The sequence below is a fragment of the Saccoglossus kowalevskii genome, unplaced genomic scaffold, assembly GCF_978046115.1.
Source record: "Saccoglossus kowalevskii unplaced genomic scaffold, keSacKowa6.1 SCAFFOLD_111, whole genome shotgun sequence".
Lineage (NCBI taxonomy): Eukaryota > Metazoa > Hemichordata > Enteropneusta > Harrimaniidae > Saccoglossus > Saccoglossus kowalevskii.
Window position 1 is genome coordinate 27,822 of NW_028188639.1, and position 25,256 is coordinate 53,077.

At 36.0% G+C, this 25,256-nt stretch overlaps 4 protein-coding genes across 4 annotated transcripts; 2 read left to right on the forward strand and 2 right to left on the reverse strand.

The window, feature by feature from the left end:
* Positions 1 to 2,451: 2,451 nt before the first annotated feature.
* On the reverse strand, positions 2,452 to 11,134 carry LOC146725889 (uncharacterized). The gene is made up of 5 exons (XM_085496308.1): positions 11,081 to 11,134; positions 9,751 to 9,866; positions 3,518 to 3,583; positions 2,714 to 2,858; positions 2,452 to 2,608 (listed from the first exon to the last, which is right to left on the reverse strand). The coding sequence occupies exons 1-5, from the start codon at positions 11,132 to 11,134 to the stop codon at positions 2,597 to 2,599; spliced, it is 393 nt and encodes a 130-aa protein (XP_085352434.1). The 3' UTR covers positions 2,452 to 2,596.
* LOC146725890 (uncharacterized) lies at positions 10,052 to 12,751 on the forward strand. Its single transcript, XM_085496311.1, has 3 exons — positions 10,052 to 10,145; positions 11,064 to 11,250; positions 11,542 to 12,751. Exons 2-3 carry the CDS (start codon positions 11,204 to 11,206, stop codon positions 11,822 to 11,824), a joined length of 330 nt encoding a protein of 109 aa, XP_085352437.1. The 5' UTR covers positions 10,052 to 10,145; positions 11,064 to 11,203; the 3' UTR covers positions 11,825 to 12,751.
* Positions 12,710 to 19,601, reverse strand: LOC100373812 (exonuclease 1-like). The gene is made up of 9 exons (XM_085496310.1): positions 19,340 to 19,601; positions 18,744 to 18,911; positions 17,751 to 17,870; positions 17,485 to 17,608; positions 17,139 to 17,273; positions 16,820 to 17,032; positions 16,478 to 16,665; positions 16,114 to 16,216; positions 12,710 to 15,731 (listed from the first exon to the last, which is right to left on the reverse strand). Exons 2-9 carry the CDS (start codon positions 18,860 to 18,862, stop codon positions 15,726 to 15,728), a joined length of 1,008 nt encoding a protein of 335 aa, XP_085352436.1. The 5' UTR covers positions 18,863 to 18,911; positions 19,340 to 19,601; the 3' UTR covers positions 12,710 to 15,725.
* Positions 19,602 to 23,727: 4,126 nt separating this feature from the next.
* Positions 23,728 to 25,086, forward strand: LOC146725891 (uncharacterized). The gene is made up of 2 exons (XM_085496309.1): positions 23,728 to 23,794; positions 24,211 to 25,086. Exon 2 carries the CDS (start codon positions 24,370 to 24,372, stop codon positions 25,084 to 25,086), a length of 717 nt encoding a protein of 238 aa, XP_085352435.1. The 5' UTR covers positions 23,728 to 23,794; positions 24,211 to 24,369.
* The last annotated feature ends 170 nt before the right edge of the window (positions 25,087 to 25,256 follow it).

A 25,256-nucleotide genomic window follows, 5' to 3' on the forward strand; every position in this document is an offset into this window, starting at 1 on the left:
AATTGTTGCCCACACTCAAGCTGACTAGAATGAGCTACGTCCGTGCCTTTTAATCATAGAAATGTAGGGTATGGTTCATTTGGCATTTGTTCAAATTTTATTTCACTCGGCAAGTATATTCATGTACCCAAGGGTAAAATATCGTACTTCTAAATATAGTTTATCTCTGCTATGTCTCGAAAAACGCTACTCTTGAAAAGACAACTTTGTTTGCTCTCATACCTCATTTGCATATTTGGTGTGAAAATACCGATTTTGATTTCAGGGACGAATTAAAATAAACTGCAGTACATATGCAATAATGTGAAATACTTCATTTTCACTGTAAACATTTTCCCGCTAAAATAAATTCCAGTGAACATGCCATTTCCCTCATATTGAGACTTGACACAACACAGTGAAAATTGGATTCACACGTTAATGCTTGAACACGAAAATAAATTAAGTGAAATTCTATGTGACTTCATGAGAGTTGGAAATGAACAAATTATATGACACCCAACCATACCACTCCATACACAGTGTAAACTACACCCCCAAAACTTCCATTCACCAATGTATTCTATTTGACTTCAGGAAAATTTGAAATAAACAAATTATATGACAACGAACTTAATTATAATTTCAGCTTCTAGTTCATCACTGGTTAAATAAACTACCTCGTCTTTATGCCAACTTGAAGTTATTCATTGCCTACATCAGTGACTTTAAAATCTATGTTTCAATCCCTGGAATCTCACTTGCTATTAATTGCATGAGAGTGTCAGTCTTTTATTTTCTATTGTAATGTCAATTTCTTGAGATTACTCGGGACATGAAGCTGTCACAGACCGTCTAGGTGCTGTAACTAAATCCTGGTATAAGCACCGATTAGGCAGTCTTGAACTATGCATGTGAAGCCAGCTGAGAGGTAAATCCAATCCTATAGATTTCTCATTGTTTGGTAACTATTTGCTGCAAATGCAACAAAATTCAATATAAAAATATTACCCACACAGCATTCTACAGGTTACTTGTAATAATAATTGCTCTACTGAAATTATATCCATTTATTGTTGTGGTATTTATTATGAGTCATCGTGCACATGAACGACAAAGAAGAACCGAAAAACAACTATTTGTCCAAATCAATGTAGCATTGCAAGAAAATAGCGGTTGCAGAAGCACAAAAATATATGTCACTGACGACGGTACTGCATTCATTTCATTCATTACTACATCATCCGACCATATACTAGTAAATCTGCATTCCTGTCAACGTCTTTTCATACTACTGTAAAATCTGTATTAAAAGCTGCGGCTTCTATTAAAATGGTACAATGCAACAGAGGAGATGCGGCTTCTATAAGAGCATCTAAACATATGCGACCTGGTGAATTTTTGGGTCTCGATTGTTCAAAAAGAATGGGTGCGGCTTCTATTGGGGATGCAGCTTCTAATACAGATTTTACGGTAGTATGAAATGACGATGACAGGAATGCAGATTTACTAGTATATGTTCTCCTAAATTTACCACTGAGGGCGTGATTGCGGCTCGTGCCGAGCATTCAGGCAGCAAATCTCGGCACGTTCAGAGTTTAAGTCCCAAGCATCTATCAGGATCGAGATCAAGTGCCAACTCTGTCCCAAGTCTCAGCATATGCCGAGATCTCTAACGTGAAAAAAACTACTGTTTACTGCTCCATTTATTGATTTCAAGTGAAAACTATAGCCAGAACAACCAAGACTTCAGTGTAGATTTAATTAAGTTTGATGATACTTATTCATTTATTTTACATAGTTTTATGTTAAAAAACTTTGTTGGTTTCAGTAAAACCATTGTGTAATAGTTGTACTGTATTTTTCAGAGCTATTTATGGAACTTACGCTTGTCCATGCATGCATATGGATATTATGTTACTTGGAAGAGACATTCTACATTTACTTTATTTTATTATTATATATGTATTTATTATTGTTTCAGTTAATCCTCATTCTACATTCTTTATATGGAATAAAGAGTCGTGATTCAGAAAACAGACTTTTGTTCAATTAGTGTGGAAGGACGCATTGGCGAGAGGATGACTTCCTGGTGTAATCTATTCACTGTGTCAGCCATTAATTAGATGATTTACGGGACCTGTAGAACTTGGAATTTGTTTGTGCACTACAATAATTACTCCATAATTATGCATGTAAAGTGCACCAATATTGAACTTTGTTATCCTTACACTTTTGTTTATAACATATATAAATTTGAAACTGATAAGGTACAAATTACTTGAGTCATATTACACTACACTACGGGCAAGGCAAAAATGTAAAATGTTGACGACAGGCTACAGACGCCAGACAATCAGTAATATAAAGAGCTCCACGTAGTTGACTTTGTCAACAGCGGAGTTAAAAAAGTGACGTGCAGTTTAGGACCAAGTTCGACGGGGACATATAAATTTAATTTTGTACTCACCATTCTGTTTTCTCTTGATTTCTCTATTGTAATGCACATTGTGGACGATTGCTGCAAGAGGGTTTCTTGCTCTATAAACTGGGAGGGTGAATACATGCTAACCATTTACTGGCATATTGCAATATCTGCTGTTGAAATGTTTCGAGCTCACCTATCTCCCTGTAAATGTAGTAAAAAAAAAGTGATTTTATAGTTTCATCATCAATACAATTTCCTTTTAATAACATATAGACCTGTTCAAAATATCTTGATTGTTAAACTCACCTTGCATTCAAGTAGAAAGGTATCTTCTTCAAACACAATATGCCTTGGTTCCTCTCTGCAACCACTCTCCATCACCACTAGCTTCTTCTGTTGGCACTCATGTCTAGGTCCACTCGTGTCCATTGACAGCTTGAAGTAATATACCCTGTAATGAAAACAATTATAAAACTGTCTGCAATTTCTGTCTTTATTTGGATGCATTTCCATTTCAGGGCACAAAAAGGAGAACTATTGTCCAGGAGAAGTCATTGAAACAAAGTATTACCATGCACATTAAACCATTATTGAACACAAGTCATTGTCGATGACATAGTCCCTGTTTGTATTATTGGTAGGATGAGGATATCATCACATAGATAGGGCAGATCACAGTATAAGATGGGAGGATGGAGATTACAGCATGTGGTTGGAAGATCATAGCATATAAATATATCTGTCAAATTTTTATAGTAATCACCTAATTAGAATTGGATCTAACATAATTGTTCAATACTAGTATAATATATGTGTAAAGTTCTGTCTAAGCATGTTGGAGATATGGCTATATATAGATATAGATGCACGCATACACAGACACAAACATGGACTGCCCTTGTGAAAACTGATTGATTAGTAAAACTATGTAAATTAGCTAATTAACATGCATAGATTGGTACTAACATCTAATTAAGCCATGTGATCATGATATAGCAGCTGCGCTTCAAGTTTCATGCCAATCATCCTGCAACTCAAAAGATAGTGGTTGAACGAGATTTGGCAAACACTCACGGTCAGACAGACAGAAATTTGTACTAGACTACCTACTTTGATAATTTTCTTGGTAAGAATCTTAGCAGTATGCCATATGCTTTATTGCTGAATATATATTGTCTGAAAAAAATAAATTAAAAAGTAAGATTAGTTTATTTTCATTAAAACTGAGACAGCATGTTCCAGTGATGTGATGAGGCCATCATTAAAACCATCTATTAATAACAATGTAGGATTTAAACACAAATTGAATAGGAAAATATAGTCCAAAAAAAGCATTGTGCCTTAAAAGCAATATTATATTTTTCATAATAATGTTACCAGGCAACAACATCATACTCTGGCTTGCCAGTTCATTTATTCAGCTTTGACTTTTTTGCTTTGAATACAGAATTTAAACTGCAGCTGCAAGCCACCTAAAACTGTCCCTGCCAACCCATGTAAAAGCACATGGATCGGTGAATAAATAATATGTACATGTGATGGTAGACAATAAAAATAACATTTAGATCAACAATCAGTAACTTGACAATATAAAAAGCAAAAACAGAATATTCTCATCTCAAACACCAAAATTAACACACACGATTCAAACTTCAAAAACATGTCAGTCTACGGTCGGTTTGGGCAGTCGCTCAATAGACAACTACTGTCCTGTCGGTGCCACATATTTCGGTGACTGGTAACTGGCTGACGACTGACTGTTGCCACTGAACAGTAACGATAAATGTAAACAACGAATTATTAAAGTGAATGTGAAATATCAATGAGTGATAGTCTGCCAATATCGAGAGCCTTAGTCCTAGATGGAATACGACGCGATAAAATTGAATTCATAATGCAAAAACAAAACAAATATATTTCCGCGTATGAATTTCAATTGATTAAAGAACGCTTAAAACTCCTCGGAAGGAATTAAAATGGTTACACAAAGAAAACATGCACTCACTAACAAAGCTCACAACAATATACGAACAATAATATACGAACAATAAGGCCACACTGATTTAATTTTATGGATGACATCCTCTGAAGACCCCAAAACTAATGCGAGAGGGCGAAAAAAAAAAATTCTGCAAAAACTAAAAAATGCTGCTAAAACAACAGGACTACGGAGCTATTATTACGAATTTAACCACAGTGTATCAAAAAAACAAGTCTTAATTTGTAGGAGGCACATGCTGATGTACACATTTCGTACTGTATTACTGTCACAGGTATCATCACTTTTGATTTTGAAAAGGCAAGAGGATAAGGCAGATGTTAGCTTTGCCAAAGGCATACACATCAACTCAATAATAAAGAAAAACTTACTGTGTTGTATTGAAAAAAATAAATAATTAAAAATGAACAATAAGTTTGTCAACAGCAACCTGGAAATTAACTTCTTTGACATTCAAACTACAGCTTTTAAAGTGACACTTCAGATAGACTAAGTGTAGACACAAATGCTCAAGAACTACTTCAACTATGTAACAAATTATAAGAGGCTCGATATTGAAAAAAAAACACCAACGGAGAGTCAACAAAAATTTGGATGCAGAAAATTAGTATGTACATGTGTCTTGAAGAAAATGGGTCATATGATCAAAATATTACTGAATGTGTGTGCAAGCAAATTATCTGAATCAGAAAATGAAAAAAATAATAATAAGGGGACTTCGGCCAAGGAGCTTCTGCTTGCCTTTGTTGCAGTTTTGTCGACTTTAATGCGGACAAAGCAACCGAACTGATTTGTCGCCTGACCGACTTTTAGGCCACCATACACCTCCCATTTCTCTCATCATTGCAGAAGAAACGCGGGACAGCCACTCTGGACAATATGTTCTCAAAGTTGTCTGGGCGAAACTCGCATGCCGCTACCGACCTCTCGTATAGCTGTGTAAACGTCTCCCTTGTGGTGTTATCAAATAACTCAGATCACTTCCAGGATAATGGTGAATATCCAGATTTATTATCGGTAACTAACAAATGCTACAACGTCGTCTGCGTCAACCCCACGAAGTACCCCGAGTTAACCCGAAGCACCCCGAGGCTATAAATAGCTAACACAACATCCCCCTTACAAGTCAAACTCACCATAAAGTACAATTTCAGTACAATGCGAACAACTTCAAAAATACAACACATTAATGCCAATAAGGCTGGCAAAAATCGAAACTATCTGAAGAAATACAGTAATTGCAAGTCAAAAGAATTACAAATCTAATCTCTTGGGAGGTTTAATGACTCTGCCTGATCTGGTTCTATATTCAGTAAAGTTTGATTCTTGCAGAGTAGATGATTCAGGCTGGGGTCTGTGTACCACATTTTGCTTTTCAGTCCCCATGGTCAATGGTGCTCCCTGAACTGTGGTTTCAGATTTTCCATTTACCTCAATTTGTGGTGGGAGGTCATCCTCATGACCACATGGAGCTAAATACTTCTTATTTCTACGAATCACCCTGTGGGGCATAGCTACTTCATAAGACCTAGGTTCACGCAATTTATGCACAACCTCGCCATGGGACTGCATGTCCTTAACCAGAATGGGGTTGCCCGGTATGCCATTAATGCCAAGTATGGATCCGCTGATTTTTTTATAAGCTGCTTAACAGTCCTGACAGCCCGTTCAATCTCTCCATTTGACTGGCTATATATTGGACTACTGGTCACAATCATGAACCCATATTTCTCAGCAAAGGTTTTATATTCCCAACTTGAGAACTGGGGTCCATTATCTGATCTCAATTCATCGGGTATCCCGTGTCGGGCAAACATAGATTGTAAATGAACTATTATGTCACTACTTTTTGATGTGTCCTCTAATTTAGCAACTTCTACAAATCTTGAGTAATAATCCACAACCAGGAGATATGTGGTGTTCTTTAAGAAATACAAATCTGCAGCCACTTTCTGCCATGGCCGTTCAGGGAAGTCTGAGGGAATCATGGGTTCTATCACGTCTGGGCTGTGATGTATGCAAGTTTTGCATTTATATACTAAATCGGCAATTTGACCACTAAGACCTGGCCACCATACAGAACACTTGGCCCGCTCTCTACATTTAACAATCCCCTGGTGACCTTCATGTAACATATCTAAAACATCTAATCTTTTTGAGCTAGGAATAATAATCCTAGACTTTCTCATCAAGATTTTATCAACATAACTAATTTCTGCTCGAAATGGATAGTATGCTTTTAGAGTGCCTGATAGCAATTGTCTATCTGGCCACCCATATTTACAGAACTCAATCAATTTACAACACACTGCATCACTATGCTGTTCTTGCGATATGGCTGATAAATAAGAGGATGTGACTGGAAGTTGACTTACAACATTAGAAGCATATGATTTAACTTTTCTACGCAATTGTTTACTTTCTTTATCTGGTTTAATGGCACAGGGAGCTCTGGATAAGACATCTGGTACAATGAGATCTTTGCCTGGTACATGAAATCTATCAAAATGGTATCTCATCAATCTAATTCGAAATCGCTGTATTCTAGGTGGGAGCTCATTCAAATCTTTTTGTCCAAAAAGGGGCACAAGAGGTTTGTGGTCTGTTTCAATTTTGAATTTGAGACCAATCAGAAAATTTGCGAATGTATCGCATGCCCAAGTGACCCCTAGTGCCTCCCTTTCTATAGGGGCATAATTTTGTTCAGTTTTTGAAACTGATCTTGATGCACAGAAAACTAACTTCCACTCCCCGTTAATTTGCTTTTGAAACAAACAAGCCCCTAAACCAATTTTTGAAGCATCACTGGCAACTTTTGTTTCCAATTTAGGATCATACAGAGCAAGGCATGGGCTATTTACGCACACTACTTTAATTTCATTAAATGCCCTTTCATGGTTAGCATCCCAAGACCATAAGGTGTCCTTTTGTAATAGCTCTCTAATTGGATGGGTGAGATCTGACAACTTTGGGGAGAATTTGCTAAATTGGTTCACCATGCCCAGGAATCTGCGTACATCGTGAATATTTTCTGGAGATGGCATATCAGTTAATGCTTTGAATTTTTCAGAGTCTGGTTCGATGCCATTTTCTAATACAATATGTCCGACAAAATGAACCATACGACGACTAATTTCACACTTAGTTTTGTTTAGAGTCATGCCCGCTTCCTCTAATCGTGCCAGCACCTCCTCAAGCCTAGAATCATGTACAGCTTGGTTTGGCCCGTGAATCAAAATATCATCAATAAAGACCTCCACTCCCTCAAGGTCATCTAAAATTTGAGACATTCGCTTTTGCGCATGCTCAGGAGCTGAAGTAATCCCAAATGGCATTCTACGATATGCATATCTGCCAAATGGAGTGATAAATGTGGTGAGAAGCTGTGATGGCTGGGTTAATGGTATTTGGTGGAACCAAGAATTAGCATCCAGTTTACTGAAAACTTTAGCACCAGGGAGCCTACTCAGAACTTCATTAACACTGGGGATCATATACTTCTCAGTTTTCACATACTTATTTAATTTTGTGTAATCTACACAAATTCTAACATCTACTATATTTCCATTCTTATCTTTCTTGGGTACTGGTACCATAGGGGCACAACATTCAGTGGGTTCACTGACTTTGAAAATTACATCATCCTGTTCTAACTTTTGTAATTTCTGTTTTATCAATCTATATAGAGGAACTGATGATACCTTTCTGGGTGCATTGACAGCATATGGAATAAATTCCTTGTCAACCTTTATGTCATATTCACCCTTCATCACCCCTAACCCAGAAAACAACTGTGGGTGTCGGTTTTCAACCTGTACATTATTGATGATTCTCACTACATCGAGTGCCTGGATAGCAGGCTTGCCTAGTAAAGCTTTCTGACACTCTTTGACAACATACACGGTTTGATTTGACTTAGTATTATTGGCGTTCAATCTAGCCGTAAATTTCCCTACACAATCTAACTTTGACTTATTAGCACCAAATAAGAATCTATCTGGTTTACTAAGTTTAACTCCAAGGTCGAAACTTGAGTACACACTTTCTGGTAAAATAGTAACATCAGCACCTGTATCTATAGCAAAATTAACCTTGCACTTATTGACATCCAGTGCTATATTCCAAATGGAGTCTAATTGCCCATTAGCAGTAACATTACCTAAGAATGCATAACTTATATTAGCCGAGGCCTCAGTCTCTGAGGAATCTGAATTAGAATCACTAGATGTACTGCCTAGGTGATCAATTCCATTTGTAACATGTTGAACATGTGACTTATTAACTTTCATTGGTTTGCCTTCAGACTTAGAGATACAGAATTTTGCCCAATGGCCTACTATGCCACACTTATTACATGAACTGGACTTAGCTGGACAATACTTGAAATGATGTGGTCCATTTCCACACCTAAAACACCTCTGTTTTGTGTTCTTAGATGGTTTGTACTTTGATCTGTACTTTTTCTGATATTTGTAGGAGACTTCATCAATATCCGCTTTGTCTTGCTTTGAGTCATCATCTTCTTTAGTCATTTGTTCATGTTCTTTCTCAATTTGTTCACTCAGCCTTGCTGAAGTCTTGGCCTTTTCTAGGGTTAAATCACTGTCCAGTTGCAGCTTTCTTTGTAGTTTCTTGTCACGAATTCCAACTACAATACGGTCTCTGATCAATTCCTCTTTCAGATTACCATAATTGCAATGTTCTGCTAAATGGTATAAGCCGGTAATAAATTCATCTACTGTCTCGCCTTCTCTTTGTTTCCTTTTATTAAATTTGGACCGTTCATAGATTATGTTTCTTCTGGCTATGAAGTGATCATTGAATTTTTCTTTCACTGAAGAGTATTTTGGCCAAGCTACTGCCTGTTCTCCTTCTTGTGGTTCAGGGGCTGGAGGAAATTCAAAACTGTTGAAAATTTCCTCTGCACGGTTCCCCATACAGTAGATCAGTGTGTCTATTTGTACGGATTGCTGTTTATCACCAAGGTCACTAGCAGAGCGGAAACGCTCGAATCTCTTCATCCATGCTTCCCAATTTTCCCCTTTGAATGAAAACTGTTCTGGAGGGGTTATTTGAAACTGGGTAGCCATATTCGATCACACTATCACCTCAAAACTAACTTCGGTGGGTGATTTCTCTAGTCGAGCGTACACGGGTCAGAGTTCATTGACCTCACGAATCGAGATTGTCCGCTGGCTTCTCGCAAGTAATATTATGAATAATCACTGAATAATTGTGACTAGGATACTTGATATATGATTAGATCGCTTCCCAGTTGCTGCGTTTAGCTTCAGAAAGTAGCAAGTCACGTAATATATAAATATAATAACACTAGCAACTTTACCGCCAGATGATGGACGTCACTTTCGTCCAGGACAGTCGAGTAATTTTCCAACGATGAATTATTCTTTGACAGCAAATAATTTCATCCAATTCGGGGTCTCGTGGGAACGTTGACTTCTGACACCATGTGGTGTTATCAAATAACTCAGATCACTTCCAGGATAATGGTGAATATCCAGATTTATTATCGGTAACTAACAAATGCTACAACGTCGTCTGCGTCAACCCCACGAAGTACCCCGAGTTAACCCGAATCACCCCGAGGCTATAAATAGCTAACACAACATCCCTGGCCAACAGGTGGTGTAGGCCATGCGCTGCGCCCTCTATTGTCGGTCTTTTTCTGACTCACAACAAGATGGCGACCAGTCGTGAAAGTGTTTTGCAGCGTGGAACGTAAGTGGCTCGTATTTTTTATAAATGTGCATGTTTTATGTATTTTTGTTAAATATCGACACCACATAGTCGTCTCTTCCCATGCTGCGATTTTCGTTGGTAAACTCGCGTCGAAACTTTCTGAAAATCGCGTTTATTGGCAAGATCTTTGGCGGGAACATCTTTCTTTTATTTCCACCTCACTGGTTTGCAACGTCAAATTTCGTGTCGATATAAATTTTAACAAGATGGGTTAACATTGAAATAATATGCCTGTTTCGTTAACACTTTAAACTTTCAATTGGTGCAAATTAACCCCTAATTACCCCCTCGAAAGTCTTAGAAATAAAGGATCGTTTATGTCAGTTTTTTACGGTCAGTACATTGTCGGGAAGCTTAACATTTTTAGCAATAATTTTACGTCTATACAGACAATACATAAATTTTCATTTTTTCGCTATTTTTCTTTCAAATCAGTGTCAATTTTGTTCCGAAAACTTTTTAGAATTCGTCTCATGCAGATTTTAGTAGATCATTTTGGAAAAATCAAATAAATTTACTTATCTTATTTTGTTTTGTTTTAATTACTCTCATTTGTTTACTTGCCTGGCAGCAAAAGTAAAGCATAATAATTTTGTGGTCACATTACAGCAAAAAAAAAAAAAAATAGATTAAATTTTAATCAGATTGTGTTGATATTGAATGTACATTTATTTTGAAATTGATTTTTGTATAGTGCCCATCCAATAGACCACAGCCCTACACCAAGAAAGCATAAAAGACAGAGGGCTTCTCATATTTCCAGGAAATCTCTTTTCAAAGATGATGAATTTGTAAGTGTAGAAAAGAAAAAACTAATTGCATTGTTATTCTGTGAATAGGTATGTGAATAGTATGACAGATATTTACACATTATTATTTTTTTAAACTTTTACCTAGGTACCAATATCACTCACTAGCCAAAAAAGAAACTGGACTGAGGCAGAAGATGCTGCACTAGTGGAATTCATTTCTTTGTATTATTGCACAGAAAATGATGATTCATGGCCGAATACAAAGAATGAAGATTTCTGGGGAAAATGTGCAGCAGCAATTTCTTACAGAACAAAGCAACAAAAAAGGGGAGGTAAGGAAATCTTTTATTTTGTCTTCTTCTATTATAATAGCTATGCTGAGTTAATTTGTATTCTATGCACAGGCGCTCAGAAAAATACATTATGTTTGCCTGAATTTCAAAGCTCATAATTGCCTATGAAAGTTATTTTAAGCTTGGTTGTTCATGATATCATGCACTTACAAATAAATATATAATGCTGTGAATAGAACATTAACTAGCCAAATTATTTAGTTAAATAGGCTAATTATGTTAATAGTTTGTTAATAGTGATACTAAATTGAATCTTTTATTACATTGCAGGAAAATATGCAACGAGTTTGGAAAAAAAGTAGACCCTGATCTACCATTTTATTACTGGTGCGCGAATGAGGATAGATACCAAACAGGTCCACTTCCTTCATTTAATGCTCCATCAAAAAAAGGAGTTGAACGTTTAGATCGTGTGCGAATTTCAAGAAGAGCAGATCCAGGAGTTTTCCATGCAAACCGTGCAAATCTTCCACAAAGGGGAACACTAAGTGTGCGTGCACAGTTTCACAATAGACCAGAGCCCCTACCACCTCCCCCTATTCGTCAAATGTAATTGTGTATATTTCTTGCCTTGGCAGTAGGGAAAAATGGAAAAGTGCTAAGGTATGCTGACCCCCCCAAAAATGAAAATTGTGTAAAATGTACTGGATGTATCTTGAGTTTCTTTACATTACATTGAGGAAAGTCACCCTGGTTTTTATTTCATGAAACACTAAATGTTACACTAGCTGGCACACCAAAGTATCTGTAAATCACAACTATGTGTTGCTTTTAAACCAGTGAAATAAACTTACCCAAACAAACTTATTTTTTCATGTTTAGTGAGATGCTTCATGTCAGATAAAAAACTGGGGTGACCTTCCACGTGAAAAGGAGGGCGGGAGGTCAGATTATCTTTATTAAACAGAGGTGATTTCTATCATCTTTTCTGTTTATTTGCTCATTGGACCTTGTTTGAGATTTGTTCATTTCATCTCTTGGTGGTCATTTTTTAGTTCTCCAAAACCATCAGCCTTAGTGTAGTCACAAGGACTGGACATAATTTAAATTGAATTCATTGCAGAAGTGCTATGGATGAAAAATTAAATGTATTTTCTGTATGTACGTGTATTATAAATGTTGATAATGTGAATCACATTATGCATCTATAGTAGCAGACAACAATTATTTGCCAAGCTTGTTTGAAAAGCAAATCTCAAATTATGAATGTCTACTTGACCACCAACTACATCTGGTAAGATTTTGTTGAAACTTTCAGCCTCAATTTAGCAGGCCAAACATGCATTTAAATGTTGAATAAACTAGTGTTAGTTTAGTGTAAAGTGTTTTCTCATACCTGAAAATGGTGAATTTAATTGTGCTTTTTATCTTCATGAGCACCCAAAACTCTCCATTGGTGTTGCACTGCTGGTATCTAAATAAGACATGTAAACTCAACTTTGTAAGTTCAACAGTTTTAATAAAAATAAATACGCATTAATGCGTTCTTTATTTTCCATTTATGAATGTTTGACACACAAAATAATGAACCATATACAGTTATTTACTATCAAATCCCAGTGAAAATAAAGTATTGCACAGTAAATGAATGTGTGAAAATCAATTTGTCTGTCCATGTCTTGTGTTGTATAGCCAAATTTTCACATTCAGGTCAAGCTCATTCATTTAATATTTTGGTCCAAGTGATACATCATGCTTGCAAACAAGCTTTCAAATGTTCTACACCAATAATAGGCCAATGGCCTGTTGCTCAACGGCTATTGTACAAAAGATTAGTGCTGTATATGACAATTACCCCAAAAGTGAGACAATAAAACATGCTAAAAGTGGAATTTTTTACAAAAATAACAAATATTCAATAAAATTAGAATCAAAGAGCTTAAAAAGAACATAACATTTGCAATTATCTGAATTTGTAATACATGTATATACCAAGTTTTGTTGAATGGCTCCCAAATGGCTTGAATTTCACTAGCTGATATGCAAATTAGATAATTTGCATAAATTTCCACCAAAAACTATCTGGAAACTGCCCCAACACATCTATGCACCAAGTTTTATTAAAACATTAAATGGTTCTCAAGATATCACCAAAATAGCCTAAATATTGGTATGTAAATTAGGCAAATTGCATAATTTTCCACCAAAATCATGTCTATACACATTTAAATATCTTGAGTGGTTGTTTTCATTACAATAACAATAGACCAATCAAAGAAAACTTGGAAACCCCATGTGCTATGCGAGAATGACGAACAAATGGGAAACATTACATATCTCCCTGTGAGCATACAATTTCAATATGGCATTGTATAATCTTCCCAAGTTTTGTCCATTGTAGTGCATAAAGGAGAAGGTAATAAAAAAAAATCATGAATTTCTGAAATTTTTGATAAATTTGGCCACTTTTACTGACTGATTGAAGTGTCATCCAAGCTACATGTGTACCAAGTATCAAAGAATTTGGACTACTGGTTTGAAGAACAAGTCAAAAGTACTATTTTTGAATTGAAGATGTCAACAATTTGTATTTTTAAATGAAATATCGCCAAACAACCACACAAAGTTGTCAATAAACACATGTATGCCTAACACCAAAGCATTGGAAATAGTGGTTAGTTGAAATTCCATTTTTAACCAAATATGACAAAAATATTTGCCAAAATTAGAGAATTAAAGATATGGCCATGGGATGAACAAATCTAGTAGATGTCAACACAAGGTACATACACACCAAGTATCAAAGCATTCAGGCAACCGGTTTTGAAGAAGTCGAAAATAGAATTATTGACCAAAAATGACCATTTCAAAATATTCGCCAAAATGAGGAAATTGAAAATTTCCTTACCAAATTAACAAAACTGATAGAGGACAACCCAAGGCACATGCACTATCAACATCAGCACTATAGACCACTTAGTGTCATAGTAGCATAGAATAAATTTTAGAGTTTTTGGGGGCTTATTTGCATCATTTTTGGCAGATCGACTTCTCATGCCACACACCAAAAATCGAGTCAAACGGTTCGACGGTTTTTGAGAAGAAGTCATGCACAGACAGACGGACGACAGACACAGGACAGAAACCCATCCCATAGGCTCAGCGGACCTATGGTCCGTTGAGCCAAAAATCAAAATCAGGTAATTAATATGTACAGATTTCAACCAAAACCTAATCAAATCTGCACACCAGTCCAGAGCATATACCGGTACACACCAAGTTTCATCAAAAACCAACACATGGTTCTTGAGAAATTGGTGGAACATACAGACGGGGCAACTGCAAAGACTCCCATTGTGAGTAAAACATTTGGACTAGATGTCGAAAATGAGAAAAGTTGATGTGTGATGCCAACAACGACGGGAATCAGTCATCCTCCCCCAAATACTAAACTGGTGAATCCCCTTATCTTCAGGCAACACAATAGCCCCCCCCCCCCAAAAAAAAACAAACAAAACAAAACAAAACAAACAACTTGGCATCGCATGTATATGGCTAAATTGTGCTATCTAAGTTTACATGACAGACTGACTCCTTCTGACAACAAAAGGATCCCATGCACCTTTGCGCGTTATAAGGAGTTTTGCATACATGCCAATACGTTTCCATGTTGCCTTAAATTTTATGTGCTGAACTTTAACTGCTGTAATTTTATTTGTATTCAGCAATGGGTGAATATATTCCAGCAACTCGTCTGGTATGTATCCTACAACTCCCCATCCATGACCTAAATTAAGTTGTACAGCAATAGCCTGTGCATTGATAGGATTAGTTGGTTCACTAACTATTCTTGCTAGTACTTCTTCAGAGTTGTTTAACATTAAAGAACCTTCCTCAAGAATATTTTGGTAACATTGTTTGTATGCACTACCAAGCACTTTGAAAGCAAGTGTGTGAGTTATTTCTGTATCAGCATCTGAAGATACTGTTGGATACTACTACCAGTAGTAGAACTAATTTCTCGACTGATCTGCACTGGCTCGAAAGATAAATTCTGATTGGCTACAAAAACAAAAAAACTTGTGGCGTTGAATGCACGTTCATTGTCAGTATTGTTATGCAAATTCAAACTAGCTAATCATTTACAACCTTCCGAGCCAGTGCAGATTAGCCCTAATTTCTGAATAATCATCGGAATATAAATCTAGAGTTCCAAACTGGTCAGATACCCTGTCTGACTGCCTATCATCATCATGATAATCTTCTTGTAACATTTCCCAGTCCCATAAAAGGAGGTATCTTTCTTCCTGTATAATGACAGTACATAATTTATTACAGTCTATATCACAGGGTAACGTCAGGGTATTAACTCTTTCATCTGATGCTTTTACCAAAGCAAGTTCTATGCCAAGAATACTTTGGATTTTAACTTTTTTAAGTTGAAGTGTGAAGATTGGGCAACATGGTAGCGTCCATGAAATCTGTCTTTCAACTCTGAGAAGTGTAACTTTTCTTCAAACCTGTGGAAGAAATTTTTTTTAAATTATTTATTCTGCTAATGTGATGTCTGTGATTCACAACTAATAGTGAAAATAACTTGATATATATATCTACACACACACACGCACACACACTCACAAATCCACCCACCAACACACATGCACGCACACACTGATAGGTATTTAGCTAAACCCATTTCCAATTGCAATAAAGTGAGAATCCCATCCACACATGTCGTCATATATTTATATATTGGCCACACATAATTCTAAGCAGATTATTATTTCATACATGGAATACAGGAAATACAAAGGATTCTCAGTTTTGTAAGTTACATGCAGAATACAAATAAAGATTGAACATGTTAACAGAAAATAGCATATCAATTTATAAGTGACTTACTTTGGTAAATATATCTGGAGGTGTATACTGATTCAAAACATGCAAGTTGCTTCTAGACAAATTTCCTACAGCCAATTCAAATGCCGTTTCTTTATTTAGCATTCTGGTGATAAATTAAGGTTTTAATTACATAAAAACTGCTAAAACTAATTGCTAAGAATGGTCCATATTCAGTCTGCTTAGGAACAAGTAAAATTAATTATGATACAGGGTAAATGCTTATGGGAACCTAACTGGACTGTTCATAGATCTATGGCTGTAAATCTGTTATTGCTAGAATTAGTGCTTATTGAAACACACATTTTTAATAACTTTAGCACATGTACTTCCAATACAGCTAATATGGGTAAAGTAAAAAGGATACTTTCCAGCATATGGCATGTTGATATGTGATAATCCATCCGTGTAATCATTAAGTGGTACAACACACTGTGTTGCCATATCAAATACCAGATGGTATTTGAACGTGTTCTCTGCTTTAGTGAAATTGATCAAGTAATCATCCGGGATATTGACCTGACGATTCAAATAGTATCTCATCCTAGGAATAGCCTAAATGAAGTAAAAAAATATTATACTAGAAATACCACAACCCAAATGGTAAAATGTAACCAAGTTAAACATTTTTCTATGTAGTCAAACATTTCTGTCACCTGTCTGGTACCAGAGCAACATAATAACATGTAATAAATAAAACAACGTTCACCTGCAAAATATCCTTTTCTTTTATTTTGTAAACAAATTCTATTGCTCTCTTTATCCCAATGCCAGGAATTGATGGTAAGTAATCGCATCCAGCTAAGATACAAATATACCTGACCTTTGTAAAAGTCCAGTTCTCTAAATTGAAGCATTGGGGTAACTTGTCAGCTTCAACTAAAAAGGAGGTTCCACTACTGAAATCAGTCTTGGTGAAAACCTGCAAACAAACAATTTCAAAAAACATTAATATTCTGGATTGTTTAACCAGGCAATATAAACAGTAAATGTAATTGGAATGACACATTTTTTAAAATCTTTTTTACCTTTGATGCACCATATACAATGACCTCAGAGTCTTCAGTAATGACACCAATCGACCACACCTGTTTTACATAAATAAGCCATTTGGGAATCTGCTTCATATGGAGCAATGACAGTCTGTCTTGGTTGCGTAGTGACTGAAAATGAATAGAAATATTTAATTTCATCAAATCTGCCTTAACATAATGATAACAGAGAGAGCCAGCTAATGGCAACATCACTTGTTGCATGTATGAACATATAAAATTACCTTTGTCTTAAATATGAAATTTTAATCATGAGAATTTCCTTTTTTAGAATAACTAACATTAAATCATTGTGTCATGATTTTAGACAATATTTATTTACCTTAATTACTGCTTGCACCATTTCTTCAGATATAGTAACACCTTTCAAGAAATTGGGCATAGCTTCAGTATATTTCTTTTGCTCCCACAGGGCAATCCCTTTTTCCACAGATATTCTACGCTCTCTTGGAAAAAAATCAAAATCATATTAAAAAATGGTACACGCTATTATTTTAATGAAAGAAAATAATATTTTGGATTTTATCCTGAATATTGCTGCAGCAGGTCTACCATTGATGAATGGTACATTGCATTGATATAACTTACCTTCTACGTTCCTCATTTTTAGCATCTTTTGCGGGAAACGGCTGACCATCGAATACAACTAATGGTGTAATACCAAAATTCTTTAAATTCAGTACAACATTCATGAAATACTTGACATATCTAGCAATAAGAACATATAAAATAATTGATGAACAATCAATGTAATGCACAGGTAGTTGGGAATCAATTCTTTTATTTAAATTGTTTATATAAATGTTTATGTACCAGTAAGAGTTTATACTAATCCTAAGCTCATATAATCTTTATCTTTGGCCACACACCTTAATCCTTGCAGCTGGCCACTCACTAATTAATATTTACCTCTTAGCTTCTTTATATGTAACTATACCAATACATTATATAAGTGAGTTTTAATTGTAAATAAAGCAGAGTTCTTGGTGAGCAGTCAAACCATATACCTCATGACGCCTATGTATTTATCACTTATTCCTTTAGCCTACCTGCAACTATACGATCTACCTATACGAGCCACACACAGATAGCCATTCCATGGTGCACTCGATACTCAACAGACGACTGCATGAAAAGTACTAATACTTCGGTATTCAGAAACAGCACATTTAACCCATTTATTTTTAACAAACTAAATACACGGACTCAAACAAAGGATAGGAAGACCAAAACACTAACAATCAATGATAGGCAGTGATTTTGATTCAATAATTTAAATTTGGAGATATTAAAATGTGATAAAGCTCTGCAAAAAGGGGGGAAAATGTGTGTTTCTTCTTATGTATCCATTCCCTGTATACATGTGGTTATAATTTATTCTGATTTATTGAGGTATCAATTTTTTTTTACCCCCATCTTTTGAGGAAGGTACAAGTCAACATAAACTTTATGGCTATGGAGTTTACCGAGTCCAGTATAACAAACAATATGGCAAAATGAATAGAATACACACTGATAATACTACAGCTCAAACGAACAAAATATAATATTTAAAAAAAATCAAGAATAGTATAAATTTACCTATCTGTTGGTATTTTCATAGCAAGCTGTCTGCAACAGCTACAACATCCTTTGTGCAATATAATAAATGCATCCACTGCTAAAGTTTTGCCACTAAATTCATTTAGTCTTACTGGCATGTAGCATTGTGCAACTCGCTGTACAGCCTATTAATGCCCATTGTTTAACCTGGCAAAACAAAACAGAATCACGATGTATCCACGTAATGACATTATAACCCCGCTAGTCATTTTATAACGACAAGTTGACAAAGAATACTGAAAATAATTATTTAATTATAAAATAGAACTTAAGAATTTCGTTGTTGGATTGCTTAAACGCCGCCATTTTCACCAAGTTTTGTTTTCCATCAATAATGTAATTGTAACGAACCATGTCATATAGTTCGGTTATTAAATACTGAACAATATATACATATAATGCGTAATAGCGTCGAATATTACTAACGGAAGAACCCGGAAACAACTCAAGGCTCAACAACACACGTACGTTCAGCCATTACATTTCAATAATATCACACAAAAGTGTCAATATTATTAACCTTCAAACAACTATGTGCATCGAAAAGTTTTACGAAGAGAGCCTGGGATACTTACCATTCGTAAAATGCAAAAAAAATCGGATAAATACAGTGCCTGTTGTTCAGCGTGACGACAGTTGACCAACAGACCGGATGTGATCGCGGTGCGAGCTTCTGCGTAAATGAAACGGTCTGACTTTTTATTCCCATGATGCTTTGCGGTATGGCCTACACCACCTGCCTGGCCAACGTCAATTGCGTACCAGTCTACAACAATCCCTCAGTTTCACCTCTGAACTTTTATGCTCACGTATTTTGGTGGTGTGGTCGCCATGTTGGATCATTTATGGCAAAATTTGCATGTTTTGAGGCAATCTCTTTCCCATAGGTCTTTGCGCTTTACGTAACGCGCATCTAACTGTGCGGAGTTTGGTTTTGAGGTAGTCTAAAACGAGTTTTACGACAAGTCGGCGCTTTGCGACAATATGAGTCGGCAAGTTCCGAACAGAAAAACGATCTGTGGAGACTAGTCGTCGGAGATTTTTTTTTTTTTTTTTTTTTTGAGAACAGGCGAAAACTAATGCGCGCGCGGATGTCATCCATAAAATTAAATCGGTGTAGCCTAATTAAAAAAAAATTATAAAATCAGTCAACTTACCGATTCATAAAAAATCTTCTACTAGTGGTTTGCAAATTCACTTCTGACCTATTCGTGGCCCATCGCTCTATGTTGTCAAAAATATTTATTTTCCTGGCATTCCTTCTCGCGATGGTGCGCTTTTAACGGACTTGGTAAGGAAAGACCAAGCTTTACTTTTCTGCAGCGCAGCCATGTTTGCTCTGTATGTGATACTCACGCATGCGCATTATCAACCTATGACTCTGCAATCTCTGTATTTACATTGATTTTGCTAGTACGTACAATATCAAACCGTAGAATCGTGTTTTGTTTTTTCACTGAACAAATATTATTTAGTGCGTTACAAGAGTTATGCTTTTTGATTCTGATAAATCACATTACAATCTCTTCTATAGCATGTAGTATCAAACGACCGTGAGAAAACATTCAATTTCTCGTCCATATTGCTTCTTTAATACCGGTAAACAAAATTACGATTCTATTTAAAATCATATGTACTACGTTATGGGTTTTGATTAGAGACAGATTTTACAAATACAAACACGGGCAACAATTATTTAAAGCGTGGTAGTTGTATAACAATAGTAAGTAGTAAAACAGTACTACTCACCGTGTCCTGCTGTCCTCCCAGCTGCTCCTACGGATGTAGAAGCAGCAGCGTCGTCAACTCGTCGAGGCATCGTAGTAATTGTATGTCAAATTAGTAATGTTTAGCCAAATCAGTAGTCGTATTCTTATCAGTCGTATTCTTAGTAATCGTATTCAAAATAATCGTATTCAAAGTAATCGTAATCGTATGCCTAGTAAAAGAATAGAAAATATTAATTGAATATATGTAATACATGACAAACAAAACAAAACAAAAATACAACATGGAATAGATGGAATATTTGTGCTGCGCAAAAGTCTATAGAATAGAATAGAATAGAATAGAATAGAATAGAATTTTATTACATCCTTGATTTTGGTAATTGCTGTATTAAATTAAACTACACATATACAATACTGTAACAGTAATATATTTCAAATAAACAACTAAATCACACTGAAAATATAGCACAACAACACATTAATTGATTTTCACATTTTCTTTTCTTATTTTGTAGGCTTTCTACTAATTTAATGATACAAAATAATTCAGAAATGATTAAAATATCATCACAAATACTAATGACCGACACAAGTATAGAGCTATGGACCCACAAGCCAAGCAATCATATTGTCAAGTTTGGGAGTTGAAAAAAATGCGAGAACAAAATTACTGTCAGTCTGAGTCAATTTCCATGTTGGTGGAGCCAGAACGAACAGGCGATGACAATTGAAATAGTTCCTGGCAGTTATTCAACAGTGTGACATTTGTTTTTAAAACCTGCCATTGGTTGATAGATGCCGTCAGGGTGCAAATGTTTCACCTGGGTGGCAGTTGGAATTTCAAATTTTCTCGACGTCAACAAAAATTTTAATCATCAGAGCTAAAAAGAAACGTTCAGTTCTTTTTGTGTTTGTGTGTTTTAATGTAGTTAATATTTATTACGAGTAGGGTTATTGCGTCTAATGTAAGGTGATCGTGATCGTTGACTGATCTGTGAGTGATCGTTTCTCAATCACTCAAAGACGGACTGACTAAACAGCGTTTCCGCCGAAAAAACAGACTAGAGTAAAACTATGAATGCAGCTTATGTTTTCAAAAAATTAAATTACGACAATGATTGTTCAAATGAAAATAGTTTGTCATTCAAGCCGAGGAATCACGAAAAAACACGTCTTTCACTCACCAGATAATTCGTGTAAGGGAACGACGCATGCGCGGTTATGTGTTATGTAACCTTGTATAATATTAATCAAATGCCCGGATGCAGATTTGAGTCCAGTCGATAAGCCTGCGACTAATTGCAACAGAAAAACTGATCTAAGTATCAGTTGCGAACTATCCCCTTAACCAACTTACCAAAAACTTACCAAGTCGGGGAAGTTTGTTAAATAAAATCGTGTTGTATATTCACTATTTGCTCCAACTTACTTATTTTTCTAGTCAGTGGTTATGTAACAGTCTTTAACATAGTAATGAGAGCACCTGTGCGGGCAACTATGCAAAACAAATGATATCTTACTGCGTTCACTGCTTTTAGGATTGTGCTCACAGTATATGCAGTATTTTATCACTAAAATCTACCTACTTCACTTACATAAGTCAGTGTCAATATTACCTCACACTTGGTTCATATGCCTGAGTCAATAAGTACATGTTTGGGTTCCTGGCGTAATTACGGCAAATTTGAGAAAAAGAAATAATAATCAAGTTTTTCTTTAAGAAAAAATCCCAAAATGCGAACAAGATGGGCAGTTAGATAATACCTAGTTTTCTAAGCATTTTAAGCTCCATTGTGTCTGTCTGTCTGTCTGTAATCTATTTAATATAACATATCTGTCCGCATGTGTGTCTGGTACGCCGACTACACGTAACTTGTGTACCAACACCTGTTCAAACTGAGTCGGGAACACACCACGTACAACTTATCTGCGTACCTACTGTGCCAAACATACACCCAGACCATGGACCATGCCCAGACTAACTTGTGTGCCTGCGTAATAAAGAATACTGATACTTGTTTGCAATGTATTGTTCTCTCGGTATGTACATGAATATATCTGTAGAGACGAGCACGAGTTCACTATATAACAGTAATGCCTTTTTTGAAAGAAATACGTAAATTGTGACGCCGGAATGTGTTGATGCAACTTGATGCGAAATCACCTCAAACTGATTTGATAGGTGAATCACAGTCCCTCAACACCCGGTTGGGAAACGCTATTGTTCTAAGGTGTTAATCCCCGACCGCTGGTAACAGTGCGCGTTATGCTTGTGGAGTGAAGCCGATGACGTCATAGCATCACGGCGTCTTTCTGAATTTGAATTGTCTTCCGTTCTGCTCCAGTGAAACTTGTGCTGTTTTATACAGTTTATTCCGAAAATATTCCTAGATACGCGTGTAATAGTACTCGTAAAGACTTTCTGATAAGGTACGTGTAATTTAAAAGGTATATTCATTGAATTAATTTCAAAAATCGAGATTTCAATTTCAGACCGTCACAGTCACCACCGGTCATTGCAGAGTGGCGTGTTATGGCGACACTGTACAAAAAGTTTCAACCCTGTGAAAATGCGTTCCTATCGGTAAAACGACCAAATTCATCATATTTATGTAGTTTGATATTTAAATTGTTCCCCAATATAGATTATTTTGTGTAGATGCAGCATTAAGGGGTTCATTTCAGTCGGCTATTTTACCGTTAGTTTTGCCCCGTAGATACTTGTATTCACCACGAAGCAAGATGTTGGTCGAGTACCGCTCGAAGAAAACGACTGTTCAAAGTTTTTTTTTTAAATATTGATGCCTAAGATTTTTGATGACCATCGATATATATGTTAGAAATAACTGAATCATTTTGGTGTTGTCGTATTCCGATATTCTTGTCAGAAAATCACTGTGAATTTATACCATACAAAATTTGTTGATGTTATTTCAAGATGGCGTTTCGAACGACCATAGTCGATGTTATGGTGCGAGTATCTGAATTTAGCAACCCTCCCAAACACACTTTTCCGACTTCAACTACTATTTTATTAGAATTAATATTAAGGTTGAAGTTCAAAAAAGTGCCCAATGCTGTTTTTATTATTGTTGTGTTAATTCTCAATTTGTTTTTTTCAGATCAAACTTAGATCGTGTTTGTAATTGTTATAGCAGTGATTAGAAATCTGGTATCAGTGGTGAAGCCATACAAAAGTTTGCCAGTATGCCATACAAATTAAATAAATGGAAACGCCCGGAAGGATACTATGCAAAGGTGCATGAGAAAAGGAAGCTATCTAAACAGTTAAAGGCAGAGGTAAATATTTTTTTATTTCAATTTTGATAAGTTACTACATGTATTTATATTTCATATTTTTAATAATGTTGTACATGGCCGAATACATGCCACATATAACCAGTTCTTGTTCATTAATAATTCAACCAGTTGAATAGCTATGCTCAATGAGCTATAACCCTGAGATCTTGCCAAGTGAACACTAGTAACAATTTGAGTCATTTGTCTTTAAATCCAGTTAGTGCAGGACATGACACAGTTTGTTGAGGAACTGTGGACATGGGAATTGTATATTGTCATTCATCGTATTTTCACCTGACATTTCATGTAAAAAATCTTGAGGCATTTTTTAATTTTAATTCAGCATTTACCTTCTGAATCCCTGCTAAGCGTGGGTTCAACACATAACTAATATTCAAAATATTGTTAATTTACAGGAACATACTAGTACCTGCATTTCCAACATATCAGATCTACAGAAACATGTTGGTCTTGTGACATTGCCATCTAATTGGTCTGTTCTAAAGTCGCCAACAGAAATCAGATTCAGCCAGATAGAGTTTATCGGGGATGAGTCAACAGTTTCCAGATGCGTTATGGTGGGGGAAGATTTAACATGGCAAGTGAAGCTTCATGGGCGATACATCCCCAAAAACCATTCCATCTTTGAAGGCATATCTTCTGCAGTTACTGATGTTGACATGGTCACAACTCTTATTAGTGAGGCTGTGAAATGCAAGATGTGCCCAGGAAACTTTGATCAATCATATATTGATCTAGTTCGAGGTAAAGGTGGGGAAATTGTGAAGGCCACTTCCTTGTCAGGGGAGAAAGATGTTTCAGCTTATTTAGAAGATGATTACAATGCAAAAACAAAAGAAGGTAACATCTACCATGCCACAATACGAACAGTTGAATGTCATCTCATTACAGAGAAGAAAAGATGTTCTAAATGTTCAGCTTACAGAAACAATTTAAGAGCTATGGTAGCAAGAAGAAAAAGCCAAGAAGGAGAGAAAACCAGTTCAGACAGTAAAGTGAACCTTAGATTCCTTAGTCCCACAGAACTGAGGGAAAGAGCATCGAATCTACAGAAAGAGAAGATGACTTTAAAGCGGTCCTTGAGCAGAACTGTGAAACAACTTGTTTCATCTGAAGGGATTGCAATTGATGGGACATTACAGAGCGACTTTAAAGCTATAATGGAGGAAAACAATCATTCTGCCTATGAAGCACTCAGGAGTTCCGGTTTCGTGAAACTGCCTAGTCAAATTACATTAAGCCCAAACCAGGAATTAGTCAACCAGTGTTGAAGGAACTTATTTCAGAAATTGAGTGTCTTGGGTCATCAGAGTCAAATAAATATGTAGTACTACTTCATGATGAAATGAAGGTTAAGCAAGATCTCGTCTATGATAAGAACACTGGGGAACTGATTGGCTTCACCAACTTGGGTGATATAAATGAGGAGCTGATGAAGCTA

Excerpts from the sequence above, each read along its gene's own strand:
- LOC146725890 (XM_085496311.1), top strand. The coding sequence starts at position 11,204 with ATGTGCAGCAGCAATTTCTTACAGAACAAAGCAACAAAAAAGGGGAG. Across the intron at positions 11,251-11,541 it reads AAAGCAACAAAAAAGGGGAG|GAAAATATGCAACGAGTTTG; the intron begins GTAAGGAAATCT and ends ATTACATTGCAG.
- LOC146725889 (XM_085496308.1), bottom strand. The coding sequence starts at position 11,134 with ATGAATTCCACTAGTGCAGCATCTTCTGCCTCAGTCCAGTTTCTTTTT. Across the intron at positions 9,867-11,080 it reads TCCAGTTTCTTTTTTGGCTA|AAGTCAACGTTCCCACGAGA; the intron begins GTGAGTGATATT and ends ACATGGTGTCAG. Across the intron at positions 3,584-9,750 it reads GTGACGTCCATCATCTGGCG|ACAATATATATTCAGCAATA; the intron begins GTAAAGTTGCTA and ends TATTTTTTTCAG.
- LOC146725891 (XM_085496309.1), top strand. The coding sequence starts at position 24,370 with ATGGTGGGGGAAGATTTAACATGGCAAGTGAAGCTTCATGGGCGATAC.
- LOC100373812 (XM_085496310.1), bottom strand. The coding sequence starts at position 18,862 with ATGCCAGTAAGACTAAATGAATTTAGTGGCAAAACTTTAGCAGTGGAT. Across the intron at positions 17,871-18,743 it reads ATGAAAATACCAACAGATAG|ATATGTCAAGTATTTCATGA; the intron begins GTAAATTTATAC and ends TCTTATTGCTAG. Across the intron at positions 17,033-17,138 it reads TTGTATATGGTGCATCAAAG|GTTTTCACCAAGACTGATTT; the intron begins GTAAAAAAGATT and ends GTTTGTTTGCAG.